Source organism: Magallana gigas, chromosome 7 (assembly GCF_963853765.1).
Source record: "Magallana gigas chromosome 7, xbMagGiga1.1, whole genome shotgun sequence".
Taxonomy (NCBI): domain Eukaryota; kingdom Metazoa; phylum Mollusca; class Bivalvia; order Ostreida; family Ostreidae; genus Magallana; species Magallana gigas.
The window spans coordinates 2,942,881-2,965,428 of NC_088859.1; the positions used below are offsets into that span (position 1 = coordinate 2,942,881).

The 22,548-nt window shown below is 36.8% G+C and overlaps 1 protein-coding gene and 1 long non-coding RNA gene across 8 annotated transcripts in view; one reads left to right on the forward strand and one right to left on the reverse strand.

Annotated features, from left to right (window-relative positions):
- LOC105342061 (uncharacterized) overlaps positions 1-22,548 on the forward strand; it is a 34,166-nt gene that overhangs the window by 7,880 nt on the left and 3,738 nt on the right. The window contains exon 3 of the long non-coding RNA XR_004598086.2: positions 10,406-10,524. This is a non-coding gene — a long non-coding RNA (uncharacterized lncRNA). The remainder of the gene's footprint in view (positions 1-10,405; positions 10,525-22,548) is intronic.
- Positions 542-22,501, reverse strand: LOC105342060 (tetraspanin-18). 7 transcript variants are annotated; one of them, XM_020072835.3, is made up of 11 exons: positions 20,444-20,466; positions 20,230-20,347; positions 19,781-19,945; positions 10,367-10,522; positions 9,008-9,208; positions 6,862-6,936; positions 5,591-5,710; positions 3,775-3,883; positions 2,112-2,254; positions 1,131-1,214; positions 542-898 (listed from the first exon to the last, which is right to left on the reverse strand). In XM_020072835.3, exons 1-11 carry the CDS (start codon positions 20,449-20,451, stop codon positions 818-820), a joined length of 1,260 nt encoding a protein of 419 aa, XP_019928394.2. In that variant the 5' UTR covers positions 20,452-20,466; the 3' UTR covers positions 542-817. The 7 variants fall into 7 exon arrangements, with proteins under 7 accessions (XP_019928394.2, XP_019928395.2, XP_011447149.2 ...); XM_020072836.3 differs by lacking the exon at positions 3,775-3,883 and adding an exon at positions 4,038-4,137; XM_011448847.4 differs by lacking the exons at positions 20,230-20,347; positions 20,444-20,466 and adding an exon at positions 22,175-22,501.

The following is a 22,548-nucleotide window of genomic DNA, read 5'->3' on the forward strand; positions in this document are numbered from 1 at the left end:
CAGGCAACACTCAAATTGGTCCGTAAAGTGGTCACATGATCAAAGGGATGCTAGTGTCAAAGTTCATGCTGTTATATAAGATGAGAAAATAATCACTCTCACCCAAACACAAAGGTACTCTTGTTTTGGGTGTACATTTGTATCTCTGACGGCACAAATATATCAGAGGTTAGCAAGTGTGATGAAGAATGATTGATGATGACTTGTTTGTTGGTGAAGGGTAGGCAACTCTAGTCTCTATGATAAGCTCCAACAGAATCCTGGAAAGCGGCTCCACCAGTCTTTGGTATTTGTTTGTGATTTGATTTGACCAATGATGACCGTGTTTTACAGCGCAATAGTGAGGAATGGTTACAGTGGGATTTTGATCCCGAACAATGTAAACATCACATGATCAGACACAGCCTATGTATCACACAGCACATGTATACAGACAAAAATCATAGTAAAATATAGGTCACTGTCCTAAAATATATCCTTGATTTACACAATGAAAGACCACTTGACTCGTAATCCACACAGAATTGACACTTTTTTCACACACACACACACCTTTCTTCCTTGGTCGGCGGAGAGACACACACACAATGAATTACACTGGCTCTGTGAATGGGGACAACACATGGGCTTCAACTGGAATGTTCCATGGAATGTGACGACATGATCTGGGCGGGAATGTTCACTGGTCCTGTTACCATGGTAACCTGCTGCCCATTGGCAGTGTGTCATTGCTGACATTGAAACAATGTCAGTTGCTGTCAGTTTTTGAGATCTTCTATCATTTATCTTGTCATCTCTTGAAAGTTTTAATTGTCGGTTACATATCCTCTTCATCAAAACTGGTGTCCGATTTCTTGACTCTGGCACACAGGCAAAAAGCTATGATGGACCCAACAACCTAATAAATCAGTCATGAAAAATTACCCATTACAAAATACGAGTTGATTTTCATTGCATTAAGTAAGAGATAATCTTAGATAAAAATTAATAATCATGATTATTTCTCTCAGTTTGATATGCAGTAGCTAGGTTATAAAATTCCCCTTTTGAAAAGAGGCACTAGTTCAAGCAAAAGAGGAGCAACTCTCTTAGAATTAAGAGGAGTTGTTGCTCCTGCCGTGATGACCTACCAGAAACAGTGGTACACCAAATGCCACGCCTCCCAGGATTAGAGAGTACTCCGTCAAATATTTCTTCACTTTTTCATAACAACCCTAAAATATGAATTATTTTATACATGTAGCAAAAGGTTTCTCAAGGTCCAAACTCATTCACGCCTTTCTTATGAAAAATTAGGGATGGGACGATCCACCGATGCACCGGTGCATCGCGGTATTTATTTTGACGATATTTGGATCGATACATTTACCATTAATACAACGATACCTTACCGAACTTTTTTTATTTTTCAAAAATATCCGAGCTTCATATATCGGTTATTTTTAGTCCGCGCGCCTAATAAGAAAGTACAAAGATGGCGGAAAACCTCGTAAAGTTGTCAAAACTGTTAGGAAGCTAAATATGGAGTGTGGAAAACTTTTGGAGTACTCGTTTATGAAAAACTAGTGTACACGAGACTAAAGTAATTTGTAAATTGTGCAACGCTCATTATGAATATAACAAAATAACTTTGGACATGCGGTAATACATCGGCAGGTTGAATAAATTTTAAACTTTTATTCATGTTTTCATTTAATTGCAATGTATCGTGATATGTATCGTATCGCATCTCATGTATCGTGATATGTACCGAATCGGCTCAGTACAGTATCGTCCCAGCCCTATGAAAAATGGGTTTTTATTGGTTTTATATTATTTTATTTGCACTGAAACTGGTAAATGATGATGCTGTTGAGATGAAGAATTTATGGAAATATTTTGTTTGTCCATAGCTTTGACCTTGGCCATATCTTTTGAATTTCCAAGATTGATTTGTCACAAGCCTAGAGTTTTTTAAATGTCCATTCTATTTGGAAGTAGACTTGGCGTGAGAAAATGAAAAAGCAATCCAGCAAGCTACTGAAAAATCTACCGGTATTTGTTATTTGCTGTAAATATTACAGCTACCCGGTACATTTGATAGAACTCAATGATCCATCAGTCAGAATTACCTCAGTGTGCAGGTGAGATTCAAATTTCTTGGGTAGTTGGGCGGGTCCATAGTTGGGCGGGCCTTTCATGATGATGCTTTGGCCTTGACATTTCTGTTTGTCGGCCCCTTCTATACAGCAACTCTCAGGTACCATAGGATATTCTGTTTCATAAACACACCATTGCTTTATTGCTAATCACATGTACATTGTCAACCAAAAATCAAAGCTTTAAATGAATTTTTATTCATGAAGCTGAGAAAAAAATAATCAAAATATCCACATTTTTAAATAATCTTGATTTTTAACCAGATATTTATATATATAAAATATATGTATAGATATACTAGATAAAAAAAATATCCAAATATGTAATAAAAGTTTAAAATTATCAAAATTTGATTTTACAAGAAAAATATTTGATGATTTGAAATGCAAAAGCTTCTTATTCAGAAAATTTTACATTTTAAATTATTTAATCATTAACAGAAGAACTTGTCCGAAGCTGTGAAAGGTTTATTATATTGTAATACACAAGTTAAATATTAAAAAGGAAAATAAGAACATTCAGATTACATGCAGAACTGGTAAGTGATGGATCAAATGCACAAAAGTAAAAAATGAAAGTTCTCAAATCAAAAAAAAATATTACAAGATTATACACAAAAAGCCTCAAGCTGATAATGCAGGTCTCTAACGAAAATATCAGACAAAAACAAAATTGCTAAAATCAAAAAAAGAAAAAAAAAGCAGACTTCCTCCACAGTCAGTGCATGCATACCATCTCCATGACAACCATGCCCCGCCTCTCACCTGAGCACACCTGTAGGGTCTTTACCTTGAAGTTCTCAGCCTCAGGTAACCAGAACCAATGATCAATTAGGCATACAATGTAGGACTTGTCTGATAAACCCTTCCTATCATGCAATGAACCGTATAAAATCTGAGCTCCATCACCCTACCTATTGGGGACATGCAGTTTGTCCCATTACCAATATATCTAACACTAAGAAAGCTTCTCAGACTAGGCAGACAAGACTGTACTTAGTTATGCTGTACAACTAAGTAGAGTATTGTTACATTCCTTATAAACATAACATCCTGCAGTATATACGGACACAATTAAAATATCCAACAGCATTACCAACACCACTAAGAGTTAACAATGGTTTTAACTTGGAAGCTTTTAACATCATGTTTTCTAGTCATACATGACATCTGATCTACGTAGCAAAAATTCTAACTTAAATTAGACTTCAATGATAGATTTCTATCTGACATTGAAGCAAAAGTTAAGTTAGGCCATTGAGAAGCTTTACAATAGGCTGACACCAGTCTGTACAACAGTCAAGCTTTCCGTAGAATTAACAGAGCAGCTCTCTGCTGAACTGGGCTGATGTGACAGGCCACCTTTAGGAAATTATTTGCTTTCTCCTGCCCAATTCTCAGAGGAAAAAGTACCCAATATGAGGATTATTATTTAGAGTCTGGACACCCTTTCTTCTTAAATCCAGTTTTATAATCAATCAAAATGATTATAATTTTTGAAATCAAAATTACTGAATTTCCAAACCTACAGACTCAAAGTTCATAACAGGAGACGGAAGAGGGCAAACAATATTTTAAAGGTGGCCCTGCTGTAGACGGTGGGGCAGTAATAGAACAGGAGAGACTGATAACTTACTTTGTGATTTGCTCATGTACCAATTGGTGCTTTTAAAAAAGTCCCAAGACTTGGCTCCTCGTAAGTCTTCACCGTCCTCGTCCAAACTATAGGGACCACAACACTCAAACTGATAATTCAACATAAGCCAAAAATAAGAAATTAGTAAAAGCAAAAATCAAAATGGTGGTGACAGTTAAGGTTCCCCTGTCCGGTGGTGAGGTGTTGCCCGGAGGAAGGAGGAACCACCTGACTGGTTAGCTGTCCATACAACATAAACTTACTATTATGATCACCCCGTAGAATGTACCAAGCACTTGTTAATTTATAAAATGCCCATGAAAAATGAGAATCAGCTTGTCCGTGTGCTCCACAGCACTGAAGCTGGTAGAAAGAATAAAACGCTCCATTTAATACATAATAAAAGTAATACTGATAGAAACATGTCATATAATCACTATAAAATTCACAATTAAAAGACAATTAGAAGAATAACATTTTACTGCCTATTTTATACTGCTATGGTTTACCCGTAATAAGAGTTATTTCCCTTTGAGCACTTATGCTTTTTAGTACACCATCTGCAGAACATTAGTGCACATAATTTGATTAAACTGGGATTCCAGAAGTGTTAGATATTTCTAACTTGTTCATGCTGAGTTTGTGATGTGTTTATTTTTGTGTTGAGTTTCTAATGGTTATCATGTTTCATCAATTTTGAATATTTTTTAAGCAAGTCTTTCTTGCTTACTTCGTTATTCAATTCAGTGCATATATAAGCATCTAGTATTCTTCACCTGTCTGTTAAGTAAAGTTTGTGTCGTTTGTTTTAAAATATGCTGATATGACGGAGTTTATGTACGGTACTTTTAATTTTATTAAAGTCAGATGACACGTTCCTCGATCATCTTTTTTTGTATCTCCTCGTGATAGTTTCAATAAAAATTATTTTTTTTATAATGATTTTTTAAATTATTAAAATTTACTTGTACAAAATGTACATGGATATATGCCTAGATGGCCGAGTGGTTAAAGCTGTGGCCGCTCTCTGCCAGGAGTGTAGGTTCTAGAGGTTGTGAATTCAAAGCCCGACCCAATGTAGTGAATTTTGCTGTGCTGTATTATTTATTTATTTATATCAGCAATTCAAGTGTATCTTCAAGATTATATAGGAAACTGCATTCTCTAGTATTTTGCAGAAATGCCCAGTAAGGTATCCTAATTTTTTGCAAGAAAGCTTGTCAGAGTAGTAGTAAACCATTAACAAATTCCTGGAAAATGTTATATAAAATTGAGGAATATGTCGTCTGACTTTAAGCTTGTATTTTGTGTTTAAACTGTATATTGTTCATAATTCTTATACCCAAATGTTTAAGCATGATATTTCAGACAGTATTTTTAGCAGAGTTTGAATATTTTCATTTTCAATTTTCAAATTGTGAACCAATCTTTGGATGTACATACAATACATACTGTGTAAAATGCTGAATGTGGGATGTATACTATTTTTGTACCAAGTCTTGTAATAAATACTATGCTTTTGCTGGGACATAAACTGTCTGAGATGTTTTGGTAATGGAGTGACTTGAACATACTAGTATACTGTGGGATTTTGCTTAGCTCGGAAATAGGGAAATAGACTTGCTCTCGGGGAACTGGAATCTTTCTGACTCCCTCAATGGTATACTTTAACTGTATACTATGTTTTAAATACTGACGACGTGAAAAAAAAAATTTGTTTTGTGCTGATTTCTGGGACAATCTTATGAAATGTATACTATGCTTTGGGCTAGGATATATACAGTGTTTGTGCTGAGTTTTTGGGGTGTGTGCTAACCTTTCTCTGCATGGAGTCCCAGGCGTCGGTGATCAGTCGATTTGTGGTGTTTCCTCGGACATCCTGTCCATACTGGGTCTGGAGGGTGTACTCCAACTTAGTCTTGATGTCCTCCGATATCTGACAGTCACATAAAAATCTCATTGATATATCAAATACCACAAATAATCAGTTACACAGCATTTTCTTATTTCACAGAAAGAAACTCACATATTTAAGAAATCAAGTACCACAAAAAATCAGTTACACAGCATTTTTTACATCATAAAACAACCCCTCACTGAATCACTTATACTGGGATATTTTTCTTATAAATCTGAGTTATTATAAGCCAGAAAAAATGAACCCATTGATATTAATGAAAAGTTTTCCTAGATATTTGGAATGGGTGGAGAACTGGTAGAATCATCAAAGACCTTTTCATTTGACCTGGGAGAAGCAGAGTAAGATAGGTTTATGCCTTATATTAGATGGCTTTGAGCTAATACCTGACTGTTCACATCCCACTGTACAAAACTTTATGATAATATAGCACGATATACCAGTATATATATATTGTTACATTGCAAAATCAAATACATGTATATAAGTTTTTGGAATTGGTGTGATTATAAATACGTAACAGGCATGAATTTCTAAAAATAATTTAAAAGATAAAAATACAGTAAGCTAGTGAGGGAAAAAATTCATGTCAAGAAGACTCAGGGACTTTAACATTGAAGCAGAATCTAGCAATATAAAGACTGGTGTAGTGCTGAAGGTGTAGAAGAATTTGCTTTCATTGGTTTACAGACGTAGTCTTTCTTAGTCTCCTCTCTTGACATTTAGGTACAGAATTGATAAGAAAAGTCTGCTTATGCTACCATGTAATTTATCTGTAAATTTTCTTCATTGTATAAAGCTTCCTAAACTGTGAGCCTAACTTAGTGCTAGCATTTATATGAATAATTTACATCTGTAGTCTTCTGATGGCTAATCAAGCAGCTTATTTAGATTTTCTGGGGTAACCGCAGCCTGTAATGATGTTTCTTATAACTTTCACTCCACTGTTTATGAATTCAGAATACCTAAACATTCTGAATATCCCTGTGGTATAACCTGCAATTTTTGTGTAAATGAAGCTATTTAGTCAGCAGTGTAAAGGGGGAATTTTATATTAAACAGTTGATACTTTTGAGGAGAGTTACAGAGGTTTATCTTGAGGAGGGACCCTGTATCTTGTCAGGGAGGCATATGCTTACACACACTCCAGGATTTGGTTAAATACTCACATTTTCTCGGAATAAAAATGCCATTGCTCCCCCAGCTAACAAGGCCATGAATACCAGGGCCAGGACTACTCCATACTGAAATCAAAACCAAAGTCAGTCTTTGAGCAGGAATGTGAAATTCAAATGCTTGTTTATGCACCAGGAAACATCATTTAATCAGCTTGATTTCTAAAAATATACACCAATTATCAGTTATCTATTTATTTTCCTTCAGTATTAACTATTTTTTGTTTTATTATCTCATACAAGACTTCAAACAGCTTCTTCATTGATACAAATCATTCAGTGCTAAGTGTAATGCATATTTTTTTCCTATGCAGAATATCTTTATTAATTAAGGATTAGTATGATGAGTAAGAAACTAGGAGATATTAAAGTGACAGCTGCAGAGTTCATGATGTGTATGATAGTTGGTTAAACAAAGTTGGTTTAGCCAGAGTTTGATATCATGAAGAAATATGTACAGAAAGACAGAGAAGCATGACACACTGCAGTTTGCAGAGGAAGAAGCTAAAATATCTTGATTCATCAAGATGCTAGCCATTTTGTACAGATATTGATGATTTTAGTACAGATGCGTTTGGTAAATTAGTGAAGAGAGAGATAGTTAATGCTCAATGAATCAAGAAACATAAAAATGAATCTCATTTCAAAAGCCCCAAGGAAGCAACAGCTAAATAATCCACGTCAGATAGAATGATTTAGGCCAGACGCCCCTAGGAGGGCTCCTTATTATATCAGCATTATCTAATGTCTCGTAAGGATGCTTCATAAGGCAGGCTCGATCAACAGAGGACCAGCAAAGCAACCAGATCTTGTTATGGCACGGACCATTTGCTTGTAAATCTACTTCATACAACTACATCAATATTCCTTGATTTAATTCTGAAACGGACAAAGTCCATGAAGAGAGGAAAACAATTTGATCACAGCGAAGCTGCGGCACAGTCCTAATTGTCAAAACAAGCCTTATGTAGAATGGAGATAAACGATGAAACAACAGCAAGATTTTTTATGTTGTTGTCCTTCGCTCGGCTGCAAAAATGAAATAGCTTTAAAAAAAGAGTCTTACACATATGATCAGAGTCTGTCGTAAAAACCTAGGAATGAAATAACAGAAGGATGACAATGATAAATCAATAAGGTATTAGGCTGTGTCCGTGTGCATCTATTGCAAAAAAAGGGGGGGGGGGTTAAGGATAGGAGTGAGGAGATGGGATATGGTTGTCCATACAGTATGACAATTCTTAATGATCTCAGTAATATAATGTGAACACTTTTGTAGCATGCTTTTCACTCTTGTATACAAGCTACAGGTACCCTTACCATACATTGTGGTTCATAATAATGGCTTTTGTAATGTATGAACTATACCATTTCTATTAAACACTTGGTGATTTAATTTGAATGTTCTTAGTTTTTTATGAATTCTTCAACCATTTATATCAGCATCATCAGTCAAATCTTCGATACTGGCAAACCTATTTATTCAATATTGTACTTTAAATGATTAGTTCAAAAGTACTGTCTCTATACCTGTATTACAGTTTGTAGTGATCTACTGGTATGTTACCTGTTCATTACAACACAGTCACCTAATCTCTTCTGTCTAATGACTGTAAAATCGATGACTTCTGAATATACCTCTAATTAGAACTGAACATCAAGAGACAGTCACAATTCACATGCTGTGTGAATCAGCCATTGATCTGGCCTGCTATTTTCAATGAAAGTTATTGATCGGCCAAGGGTTGGTCCTGAAGATAGCAGTAAAACGCTGACTTTTCTCTCTCTCTCTCCAATAGCGGAGGACTAAGCCAGTCCTGTAATCAGGCGAATGCCGATACTGCTTTAGTTCTGGCTGGCAGATACCTTATGTCACCATTAGATCAATTGACATGTTTTAATGCTCCATTACCGCTGGAGTACGAAGACACATGGTCCTTATCACCTGATTTACGAGTAACGACATCTCCCTCTCTCATACACTTTGCTGCTTCAAAAACCAAACATGGCAGTTTTATTACCCATAATGCCAATGGTTAGTTCTGTTTCAAGGTCTGAAGTAAATGGTGATACTTGGATGGGATATTTTTCTTGTTAATGTAAGACATACTGTCACCATGCATCATTCTGATATACTTACAAATCCCAGAATGCATCTGTCCTCTCTCATCGTGCCGCAACATCCACAGAAGGCGAGGAGGGCCACTAGTCCCCCACCCGCCAGAATCATGTAGGTCCCGATCTCAAACATGTCCGAGTTGATGATGACGGTGATTTCGCGGGCACTGAAGTCGGTCACTAGGAGCCAAATCCCCACCCCCAGCAGCCCACAGCCCATGATCTGTAACATAAGGAGACAGGTTATCTCAAATCACAGTGAACTCTTTCCACACATTTGTTCACTGTCAGACAAATGATGTACCTGGTACATGTATTATACTTCTATGACAAGTTCCCAAGTAAAAACCTTTAATATCAAATCACTTGCAAATTGCAACTAAATCATTTATATGTGATTTGTTTACGAGATTTGTAAGTTATTTGTTTATCAAATAACTAACAAATCAGTTTGTAGAAGAATCTTTGTAGGGTATGATTTGTTAACAATTTGTTAGAAAAGACAATTTGTAACACTGATTTCTAAGCAATTTATTTCAGGGATTTATTTAACTTGGATCTTTGATTGGTTGAGGGGTATGAGAAATTTTTTTCAATATTTACATTACACAATAATTGAGTACCCTGAAGATGAATCTCATTCACAAGTTTTGACTAATTGTTTATGGGGATTATATTAATATGTGATATATCAGGCTAAAAATGAGTAAGACAATAATCTGATTTAATTAACTAGCAACCAGTATCTCCATGTACTTCACACTGAAATAATTGTACAAGCTGTGTTCTGTTATTACATGAATGTTGTGTGATCCCTGACAAATGACTGACATAGTGTGGGGTTGTAGTGATAATGGGAATCTAGTGCACGATGCAGCTGTCTCTGTCATTACGCGGGACAATCCGTGAATAACAATCCGGGAATAGTTGATGCAATACCATCATTATCAAACCACTGAAATATTCATCAATTCCCCCAACAGACTGTTTACATTGCAAGGAAATCAAACAGAATGACATGAATTTGTAAATGATTCAGATACCAAATACAGTTTTTGTTTATTGAATATTGATAGCGCTGTATCTACTAGACTTCATATTGTATCAATGTGGCTGTTCCAGTAAATATCACTAGTCCCTTAAGTATCGCAGGTGTTTTAGGTGTTAGAACCATGAACATTATTCTATTACTGTTTTAATTTAAATATAAAACATTTTCAGTACTTCTCAAATATTTGTGAATATGATATACATATAGTATATTTACATATTACAAGACTTAAAAGAATTACAATTAACATTGTAACAATGTAATGCATTCTACAGACACTTACTAAAATTATGATGGCATAACAATGTAATGCATTCCGTTGATACTTACCAGAACTACAACATTATAACAATGTAATGCATTCCGCAGGCAAAGGAAGCAGCTATCCCGTTCCTGTTCAGAGGTGACACTGCGGATTCGGTGCTCCCGCCGGTGCTTGATGTATCCGTCATCGACATGGTTCTGATCCGGTCCACCCCTCAAAGGCTGTAAGTAAAAGTAACAAAGTCAATCAAAGTGTAAAGTAGCTGGGTAGGTTTACATGATGAAACAGGGAAGTAGGTTCAAAGTAAGACCAACTCCATATGACTGAGGATTCCAAATAAAAGGGGTTAAGTTTCAAAAAGAAATAATTGCTATGGCTTCAACCTGACTTGGACATATCTTGATATACACCATATACAGGGAGATATGAGATATCAAATATCAACTGAGATGAAATTTGTTGGAGAAGTAGCACTAAAGGAAACTTTTTGTAGAATTTGACACCTTTAAATGGAAACATGAACACAGTTAAAAACATCATGGGAAAAGATGCACAGAAAATAGCATCAGTGAAAACCTACGGCAATACATATTTGTATAATGTATATTGTATTTGCTATTATCAGGTCAGGCACAATCTCTTGATTGAACTTCATACCCTTAAATAGCTGGTAGCTATTTAGCTTTAAAAGCTTACGAAAAATGTTTGATTAAGCTAATCAAAATTGTTATTGCAATACAAATCAATATAAAAATAATTGGATTGACAAGTGTGCAAGTTAATAAATATTTCAGCAATACTTTCTATGTCAAATAAGGCATATGATAAAATACAGTCAAAAATGGTACACTGGTATATTTCTGCTATGTTAGATATTAATGAAAAGTTACATATTAATAACCATCCTGTTCAACAAAATACCGAGGTTTCATTAATCTTCAAGGGTATCAATTTCCTTGGATAAAGTGAAAATCACAGTTTAAAGGATATGTAAATTCGTGGCCAAAGACCTTATCAATACAAAAATTTAATAGAAATTGCACTTCATTGAACATTAAATTTTGTGGATCAACTTAACAACGGAATCCACGAAAATAGGTATTCAACGAATTCATATTGATGAAACCACAGTAGTTGTTTATCAATCAGGACTTTGTTTATCAATCAGGACTTGTTCCTGCTTTAACATACAACAAAGCTTTTTCTTTATCCTTGAAAAAAAGTAATAAAATGCAGCAATGATTTTATTTAAAATGCAGAATTTTCAATATTTTTTTTATGCGAGTCTATCAAAATAGCTAAAATCAAGCTATATGAAAAGGGTATTAAATGATGATTTTATAGCTAAATTATTAAAACTACAAAACTATTGTGCTGGGTCTGTTGGTAGAATTTTGCTTTAATCACTTTCAGCAAAATGTGCATCAAAGAAATAAGATGAACAACAGAACAGCGATAGTTGTATCAATACACAGAGCTCCCTGCAGCTGAATTCAAGAATGTAATTTTCAGTCAGACTTATGCACTAAGCTGATTAAAATCTTTGAATTTCTGTACTTCTTAAGTTTATGTATTCTTTGTGTTCTTGGGTAAATAATAAATTATAGGGGGTAATTTCATCCCCTATCCCCTTACAAAATGAAATTCCATTCCCCATGATAACAAACACAGACAAGACACAGCAGGTAACTAAATGAGAATTGGTCAATATACAGGTGTAACATGTAGAATAGAATAACATCATTATGAAATTCATCAAAGGTTGCGTAATTACATGTACACTTGTAATAGTGTCATCAGCATTGGGCGCAGGCGCCTAACATCATCAAACATTAATTACTGGACGCAGATTGTGCCGTAAGATAGCATCACCCCGATGCTGAACGAACACCAGCTATTAAATTTCCCTAAAATCCTAGACCAAAAAAAAAAGCAACAGTCAAACAATATTACACTCAAACTAATCCCTTGAAACTTGCTATAAATTGTGTTTCTGACATCGGGAAATATTTCAAAACAAATCAGATAATTGGAAAAAATTTCTTGGTCTGACTCGTTTTTTTCTTGGATTGATGTAATTTGCTGCGATTACATTATAGAGCGGTTGAGCCGCTGGCTTCCTAGGCAACGCCACGCTGTAGTGTTTACAGCGCGCTACAAAACAATTCATTTTCCCGAACATTTATAGCAATCTCTCCCGAGCGTTGATAATATGTAACAGAAAGGTTCACCCGTAACAAGCAAACAGTCGGTGTTCTGTCGCGTACAATTAGAACATACCGCATGCTGTCGTCCGTCATTAGGGATGCGTTCATTATAGAAAGAAGCTCCCCTAAACTCCACGGCTAATTGACAATTTACACACGCAGTGGTATTACGTAACCGCAACGGGAGTTCTGTACCCCCACAAAAATGACATAACATGTTAGTTCTAAACAAATCTGGGCATAAAGTTGTAATTCTGTCAATCTGAAAAAATAACAACCCATTAACATGAAAAACGTGCGTTCGGGCTACGAATAAGAAGTAAATTAAAAAAATCTCCCGTCTTCGATCGAAGTAAGGAAGTGCTCCATTTAACGGATATTAAGTTATCATTAGAATAAAACACACCAGTATTTTCACTGTATCGATCTACCCTTTCATACATCAATAATCTAATGTTTTAACATGGCTTGCAAAACAGTTAAACGGAAAATCGATGGTTTAACGTTTGCCTAGCAGGCTGACATTTTCCTATGAAGTTCTGTGTGATATCAAACAAACTACTTGCCGTGCTTTCAGGTACAGGTTTCTCAAATCCATAGAGTACCGTATTCCGTTTATTTCCAGTTCCATAGTCAGTGTTATATTCCATGTCCGTCGTTTGGTCGTCTGTCGCTCACTACCTGCGATAAGTCGTCTGCTGGTTCATTGATTCCAGTCCGCGCACGCGGGACTTCACCTGCCGAATCCAACGCCAGCTTCAGCACCACTGGAGACCGGCAGCGTAAATCGTCCTTAATTGAACAGCCTCCTCAACTAACCCAATACTGTCTTAGGTATCGATCCGATTTCACGCCAAACACATTATTATAGAAACTTAATCATACAAAAGTTTAACCTTTCTCGTACACAATTAGATCATAAAGAAACCAGGTTCCCGAGGGACAAATATTGATGATACTAATAATATACTCCACTAGATATTTACTAACAAATTGGAAACGATTAGCGCTGGACCAATCGTAGCCGGCGGACGGGACTGAGGATTTTCATGTAAGAGCTCCGTTATACGTCATCAGATATCATCCTTGATGACTGCTTGGGGCCTTGTGTCCAAACACCATGTTACCAACACCCGTGTCTGTTCCATGCGCAGTGTATGATACACAACAACGCGCGTACACAATATACACTGGGTCCTCCAATATCGTGTAGCAAGGATGAGGAGAAAGCTCGGGTTTCTTTGATGAACTGAATCAGTCGGATGCAGTGTTGGCTGTAGGGAAGATGAGCTTACATACAGGTGGTCAGTTCATTAATACACGGTGGTCAGCCTTCACAACAAGCCGTTATCTCTGTAGATAACTGTACACAGGGTCCAGACCCCCGACTGCTAGTACTGGGGGAACAGTTATCTAAGAGGGTGTAACATTTCTGTGTGTACTGAAGACCGTTAGATGTCTGACATCTGTAAATACTAATACATTCTACTGTCTGTTAGTTCATCACAGTGGGCTCGGTGGCACTTCACACCTCTGTACTCTCTGAGGGCTTGTCTTAATTACAAACGACAGATACTAGTGAACAGGGGCTTATACTTCATTTCATGTAATACTATTAATGAATTTACCAACCTTACAAATAGCAAATTCTCTCTCTCTCTCTCTCTCTCTCTCTCTCTCTCTCTCTCTCTCTCTCTCTATATATATATCTCTCTCTCATTATTTAGTTTTGATCCCTATTCCTGACTATGGTATCTTTTAACTTTATCTTTGAGATCAGCTGTTCACACACTCCACGGTTAGACCGTTGCTTTGTGGTGTACACGGTCCGCGGGTCCCCTAACCGAGGCTCGACCTGTGTGTACACACACCAAGATAACACCCCAGGGCAGGCAGGTCTAACTCGACCACGACACAGCCCCGTGAGAGGTGAGCCATCAAATTATAGGTAAACACCGAGGTTCCTGTTACCGGAAGTCCTATAAATTCCGTATCTACAGACTTTTACAGCCCCGTAAACCAATGTTGACTAGTACATTGTATATACGTCCCTAGTTTTACCGCTGGTTTTTGACGACGATCATAGACAATGTCAACACTAAAGGTCCCCTAAACCTCGCCTAACACAGTACTACAACACACTAGTACACAGCGTCACCGAACACGGTGCAAGCATTTTGACATACGGTGACCTTCTAACCTTATATACAAGGTACTAATTTTCTCTGTGGTTTCATGATCTCAATGAAGGACTTACCAATGTGTCCGCAGAGTGAATATCCCTTTTCTTCATTTTCAACACAACGATAACTATAGTAGGGGTCAATGTCGGACGCCGTCTAATCCGTCTTGTTTACACCTATACCAAAAGCCAGGCAATCTCAGGTAAAAACAGTCACGTGGTCTCATTCAAATTCGCCAAAATCTGACAATGTTGTAGACGATTTAAATTTAACAACAACCACAGGTCCAACAAGTCAATGGCCCCAATGCACGGCCCTATTTGGTTACATGTATTTGGTCATTTGAGAAACTTGGGGCTTTAGTTAACTTTTGGTGTTAACGGTGTACAATTAATCTGTATGCCCCGTGGTTAGTGATGCGTGCCACTGGGCATGCATTCTACAAGTCACGTGTGACAACCTCGTCATTATCTCCTCAATGCTTTCTTTCGTTGCGGAATGTCGCACAAATTGTGCAGTAATCAGTTTAGCAATGACTCCAAGACGAGTTTGCTAATGAACTTTTGTAGGTCTTTAAAATCAATATGATCTAGCCTATTTGAGACTCGGCATTGATTACAAGACAAAATTGCATCCCCTTATGAGGGATGACGATATTTTTCGGTATTTTTTATATTCGTTTAAAGGGAGATTTTTTTTTATCTCTGGTTGTGGACAAAATGTTATCAGCGCCTTGTTTTTAGAACTGTCAACACGTTTCAAAATTACAATGTACAAAATGTTTAAGAAGTACAAAGTCCAACAACCAAAAATATCCACATGCCGTGCCACGAGTGACATTATACATTTATTGCATGATTGCGAGGGAAATATGAAGATTTACTCCCTTAGGAAAAATCATATTTCCTGAGAGAAATATGATTTTTCTGGGGGAATACATATTCATATATCTCCCGAATGTTCGTGCACTTAATTGTTCATTATACCTAACGACAGGTGATAATTTAGAATACATCGGGTTCCAGTCGTTTTTCAACTCTTGTAAAGCCCTAACCGTAGTGAATGTTTACCGGTTTCTTTCTTTGTCAGTTTTCTGATTTTAAAAAGGATTTTAAACGATTTTTTTCTATAGAATCTACATTTGATTACATCGTGTGCCCATCCTCAAGATTTTTCATTAACATGGAGTGAAAATTCGAAGGGGCTAGATATGATGAAACATATGACGACAGGGAAATATGAATTTTTATTGCCCTGACACGTGGTTTTGTAGAACAATTTTGATATCGTGTTATACATAGAATAATCATATTGAGGTATAATATATACATAGTGCCTGTTTGGGAGGGTAACAGTTGAAATTGACACCCCGAGAAAGTCATTGTCAACCGACGCGAAGCGGAGGTTGACAATGGTTTTCGAGGGGTGTCAATTTCAACTGTTATCCTCCCAAACAGGCACTATTTATTTTGTTATACCGAATGTCTTATTTTTTAAGAAAATTTTACTGCTTTTATATAGGAATAACGTGAATGCTACAGCGAACCGTACGCGCATAATTTTCGCGCATGTAACAAATTTTAATGTTACCCGTTGCTAAGTGCGTTGCTAACGCTGAGGGTAATAGAAAGGATTATGAACTGCGTCTTAACCATTCAGATTTCAGTATTTAACATGAAAGTATAACAATAAACAATATTCCTATAGCTGGGGTGTCGTGCAATGGCGATGTAAAAATCCTCATTGGATAAAAGTATTTTGCAAAATTTGAGAAAAAAATTATACGATATATCCCTCCAAAATCGCAATTTTGACATAACTAATAAAAAAGAAGTGATTATTAAAACGAAATGAATTTCAGATCAGATCAGATTAGTAGAAGTGACACCAAGGACCGATGTCTTCATTTTGTATATAAAGCTCTGCAGTGAGTGGCCGCCCGGGAATTAATACACGACTCTGATCCCGGCGACAGGAAGCGTCGATGTTAGCGATGCCGATACTCTGACGGCGGCCCACCAATCAATGTCCGACAAAGTCTCCATCAGTCAACAGTAGAGGTCTCGGAAGACGGCGGACCAGTTTCCCGCGTCCAGCCGCTGAAACTAGTGAAAGGCAACACTCCGCGCGCCATTACTGGAATTAGCAATTAACTAATGAATGACAAAAAAGGCAGTCTCCCACAAGAACACTTTTCTTGACATACGAACAAAAGATTCTAACGTCATGACTAACGTTTCTGACTTAAAAATATCGTGCTATAACCGTAAAGGGAGCAAGGATATTGACAAGGAGAGAAAGCCTTTGAACCTATTATTCGCTTCAGTTCATGCTAATGAAAAATTCAACAGAAGTCATCTTGATCACATATTCCCACATGCGCCATGAAAAGAGCCGTCAACACTGATTTTAATATGGACGCCAGTCCATCACTGGCTCCCAATGGAGACACACAAAAACCCTCTCATACAGTAAAAGGGTACAGACCAGAATAAGACCAACACTGATTAATTTGAATTTAAAATGGTCATTGCAGACATGACCTGTATACACAGAAATGCCGAAAGACTAAGCTAACACTCACCCATGAGCCAAGTGAGTATCTGTTTCTAAGGTTGGCTGCTAGGTCATTCAGTAATGCTCCCTGAACGTCCATGGCTGGAGGAACAGGCTTCCCGCCAAAACTTCAGTGAGCCCAGCTTCAGATCGGCCTCAGCAGACGATTGAGAAGACACCATGGAATTGAGTGAGGACAGACGGGAGCCGGTGGCTTAGGAGAGTTCGAATCGAATAGACTATAAACTAATCCAACAGTTTCAAAATAAATTTAATTGACTTTTTTCACAGAAAGCGAATCCCGCCAGTGGTTGTAGTGATTGGGGCGCTGGGCAGTGCTAATCGATACATCAGTTATTTAGTGTATGGCTGATCCGGGTCTATGCAAGGAAATCTGATCAACCTATCATTGTTTCACTCATTGTCTGGAAAAACTTAATATACAGATAAGCACACTCTTTCTACCCTATTGATTCTCAGTCGGGGGAAATAATTACGGGTTGTGGAGTTTGATTTGGTGGAGAGTTTGGAACTTTAGCGTGGTATTCCAATCTGGCAACTGTTTGATGGCTTCCGGAAATTACGTGCGGATCACATGGAAACGGAGCCGAGCTATGAGCCACGTGACATTACGACAGAATATTAATATGCTATTCACTTTTGTAAATATCTCCTTTAGAGCTCTAATTAACCGCGTTAGGATATCAATACTTTGCATTATGTTAGGAATTGATTCAATTTTAACTCTTTGAAGCAAGTTTACTCAGACCAATTTACAACACCCACCGTTCTTGTATTTGAGAACTTCCTTTAAAAAGCTTGTTAACTTTACAAACACATTCAGTGTGTGTTCTTTTCATACATTTCTATAATTTTCATTAACATACCAAAGACGGGAAAATATGTGGTGCATGAGATTTATTTACTCCTTACAAGATGTTCATTTTACAGTTTACAGCTGTGTAACAATAGAACTAGATCATCAGATGGTAAAGCTAAAAGTTTGATTAAGTAATAAGCCGTATATAACGTTTCGTTCCTCACATTATACTGTTTTGGGTTAGCGCAAGGAACGTAACAATAAAGCTTGGACATGAACGTAACAATAAAGCTTGGACATGAACGTAACAATAAAGCTTGGACATGAACGTAACAATAAAGCTTGGACATGAACGTAACAATAAAGCTTGGACATGAACGTAATAATAAAGCTTGGACGTGAACGTAACAATAAAGCTTGGACATGAACGTAACGAGAAAGCTTGGACATGAACATAATAATAAAGCTTGGACGTGAACGTAACAATAAAGCTTGGACATGAACGTAATAATAAAGCTTGGACATGAACGTAACAATAAAGCTTGGACATGAACGTAACGATAAAGCTTGGACATGAACATAATAATAAAGCTTGGACGTGAACGTAACAATAAAGCTTGGACATGAACGTAATAATAAAGCTTGGACATGAACGTAACAATAAAGCTTGGACATGGACGTAACAATAAAGCTTGGACATGTGAAGCTGCACACACACTGACAGCTGACATCTCAGTTTGAGTAGAAATTCTGTACGATACATTTAACCAACAAACAACAAAAAAACATTATTCACGGTACCAGTTATCAGAAAACTCAAATTTCTTTAAGTTTACGTAACTGACATGCATCATTTATGATATGCATGATAACTAAGAACACCAACAGGTCGATGCATATATGAAAAAATGTTTATTCACCAATCAAGGGCCGTCGGGGATATAAGTTTGCCCCAGAAATGATTGAATATCAGCAGAGATAAACTATACCCTCTCCTTACTTCTTTTCCTGTGAGGGGTCGTTGACAGAACAAATTTGGCCATACAGTAATGACACACATATCGATATTTTCTTTGTCGTTCAAATAGAGGGAAAGAAGATATATTGGCTATAGTTTGTTAAAACAATATAGTTGCTAATATGTGTAATGTTTGGTACAAAAGATCTTTGATACACAAAGAGCAAGAAATGTCGGTATAAAACAAAGGGACAGTAACAGCTCGAATTTATAATTTAAACTTCAGTAATTTATCATATGTGTCCTCGGGAAATAGAACAAAGCGTTAAAGCAGCGAGTTAGGGAAGTCCCATTTCCTTTCTTCATTCAATAATTGAATTCCCCAGCTGCCTTTTTATTTCATACTCTAATGCTTTCTCTCTCTTTCTCATACTTCAAAAAACATGTATGGACTGTCAACCAAACGTTTTACTGGAGAGGGTTGTAAATGTAAACCTCGTAAAGAGAGTTGTTGGAGGGTAAAACAATCAAATAATTTGACTTTGCGAGTACCCGCCTTTGAAGTTCAGAACTGTATTGCATTACAGAGATGCAGACGATAAATTACATGTAACAGTTGCTTTCTACCATTAAATTATCATTTATTTTTCTTTAACAGTGGCGGTCGCCATCTTGGGCTGACGTTCTATAATCACTGATCAATATTCACACATGACTCGCTATGTTTACAATAAAGACGACAGTGCCCGGCCTACCTTAGACTTATGGTTGTTGGCCAGTAGTTTCTCGGACGCCCGTTTGTCACTATTCCTTCGCCTCTTTTTGTCCTTCTTGTCCCCCTTCTCCTTCTCTGGTAGGGATGTGAGCGCCATGACCTCCTCGGGAGTCTCCGAATTGAAAGTGTCGATGAGTCGACTAACCTGCAATAGAATCACTTAGCCATTTACAGATGAGAAGCTCCGATGGTTTGACGGTCTTATTCTAGTCCCTGCGGATATGACATTAACACACCAAAATGACTTGTGTGTAATGATACATATAAGCTAGAAATCTTACACAGAATACAATGAAATTGATGTGGGAAATCTGAAGAAATCATAGATGAACGGATGTGAGAAAATTACTGCCGTTCCTAACACGTGTCATAGTTGACATTTTATGTCAATACGTGACGTCATACTATAAGTTCGTGATAAGTTCAAACCTTTGTTTGTACCCGCACAATGTTAGTAAAATCTTCTGCCGGACGGTCGTCGTAGGCATGGTAATAGGGTGGCTCCTGTACAGGGTCGTATGATGAACTGGGTTTTGCGTGAGTCGAGCTGAAGATTTTGTTAATGAGATTTGGGAAATTTAGGAGAAATCGACGCGCTTACGCCAAACTTGCTTTTATTCTTGAAATATTAATATAAACTTACTAATTCATGTTGTTTGGAAAAATGAAACAAAATCTGACAGCAAGGATTTTATCCAGGATATGGCGTAACAATAAAAATGACGTCATTTTGTTCATATGCATCAAATTACCGATCCCGATATCTTTGGAGAAAAACTTATAATAAAAATTTGATTGTGACGATGCGAGCCAGAAATTTACGATTTGAACATTCGTTTGTCTTACTTTAATTAGGCTTAGCATTGGCAAAATGCATAATTATACCGAAATTTAAGATTGATACATCCTAAACAGAGTGAAACATATATATGTCCTTATAATCATACATACAAAACCCTAAATAATATACATAAATTTAGTACGAAATACATCATTATAGTTCATTGTATGACTAAGATTGGACCTTCAGAATCTTCAATGTAAAATATTTATTTAGGGGTGGAAACTGTATTAACGTGCTTCATATTTGTAGATCCGGATGCATTGAAGCACAACACAATTTTCAGATATGATGATTAAATTCGGTTAAAAAAAAAGAAAAATTACGTGCGTTTCCGCATTGAAAAACTTCAGAGAAACTTTCTCTCGATACGTAAATTATCTTAAAAAGGCACTCCCTTAGTCCGGGTTACCAAACAACACACGTTTATGCATTCACTAAACATATTGACATGCTTCATGCAATGATGCGGGGAAGATATAGAGGAATGGTCAATTTTTTAAAATAAAACTTCCAGAGGGCTGACATATATTAATTTATATTGTATATAGAATTACAAATTTCCAATTGTCCCCTGGGACACACGCGCCAGGGTTTATTAAAGAGGCATTTCTCCGGCGATAATGAAGAGATAAGTATATAATTACGGAGATTTTATCTGCCAACCATTGTGGTAGCTTTTCCCTAAATCACGACGGCCGTGTACACCGACCCCGAGGTCTTGCGCAATACGTTGTACTCTGTTTGCAGATTATTTAACATTCAGATCAGCTGTCTTTGTACACAGTGGAGAAAAGATCTATTGAACAAAACGATGTATGATTTTTGTTAGTGGGCCGCTAAGGAATACCCAGTGACACATAAACTATCTTGTAATTTAAAACTATTTAATAGAGTTTTACATATCATCCGACCACAATCGATCGAATTTAGCTAATTAAAATCCAAACCCTTTTATATATTCTATGGGTCATTTAAATTCAAAACTTTAATACTGTTGTATATAGCAGAGGTATAATGTTTCATCCAAACGGATGAGCATTATATAGACAATAGAAGCAAATTTTAAACTCGGTCCCCAAAATATGCACGTATAGACTAGATATATATGGCTATACTTGAACAAACAAAGTAACCAGAAAAGTCAATTTGCAATGATCTTGACTTTCCTAGGATGATTGGGGCTTACCTGTGACATCACAGTATTACCAAACACTAATTCCAACTGTAAAAGCAACACGAGATCTGTCCTATGGAGAGTTAGCTTGTTTACTTGAGAGTGAAATTAGTAAGATTGTACGAATTACTACAAGAGAAAGGATTTAAATCGGCCAGGTCTGATAACATTTGACAATAGGGCCCCGGTATTTCGACATACCCTACCTCTCATGTAACTTGTTTGGGTAATTGCATCCCCCGAACAATGACCCCCAAACCAACACTCCTCGGGGACCAGAAAGAAAACATTTTAATTTAGCGTTATCCGTCAATTAATACGTGTCAACCAATTTGACTTCACAGAGTTAAACTCACCTGTCCTGTCTCTTTTGTTTTGCCTTTCTTGGCGTCAGTCATACTTTGTTTAAAGTTGTTCACTTAAAGTTATTCCTTGAGAAATTGACATCCATGTTTTTGACACAAAAAAACGACACAGTTTTTTTCACTACATAATTTACAACCCGTTCACTTATGAATCAAAATGTCAGTCATTAATTCCAGGCTCTTAATCCAATCTTACGCTCACTACGAGCGTTTGGTGTATTTACTAATCACAATGATATACACAGGTACAGGGGCCTAACGATCTGATCGCGGCTTAGTGATCCGTGAGGAATCATTTACAATAGGTCGGGTACAGGCTGGTAGGAGGAGACAACTCGTACAAATACCTGTTATCGCGAACCTAC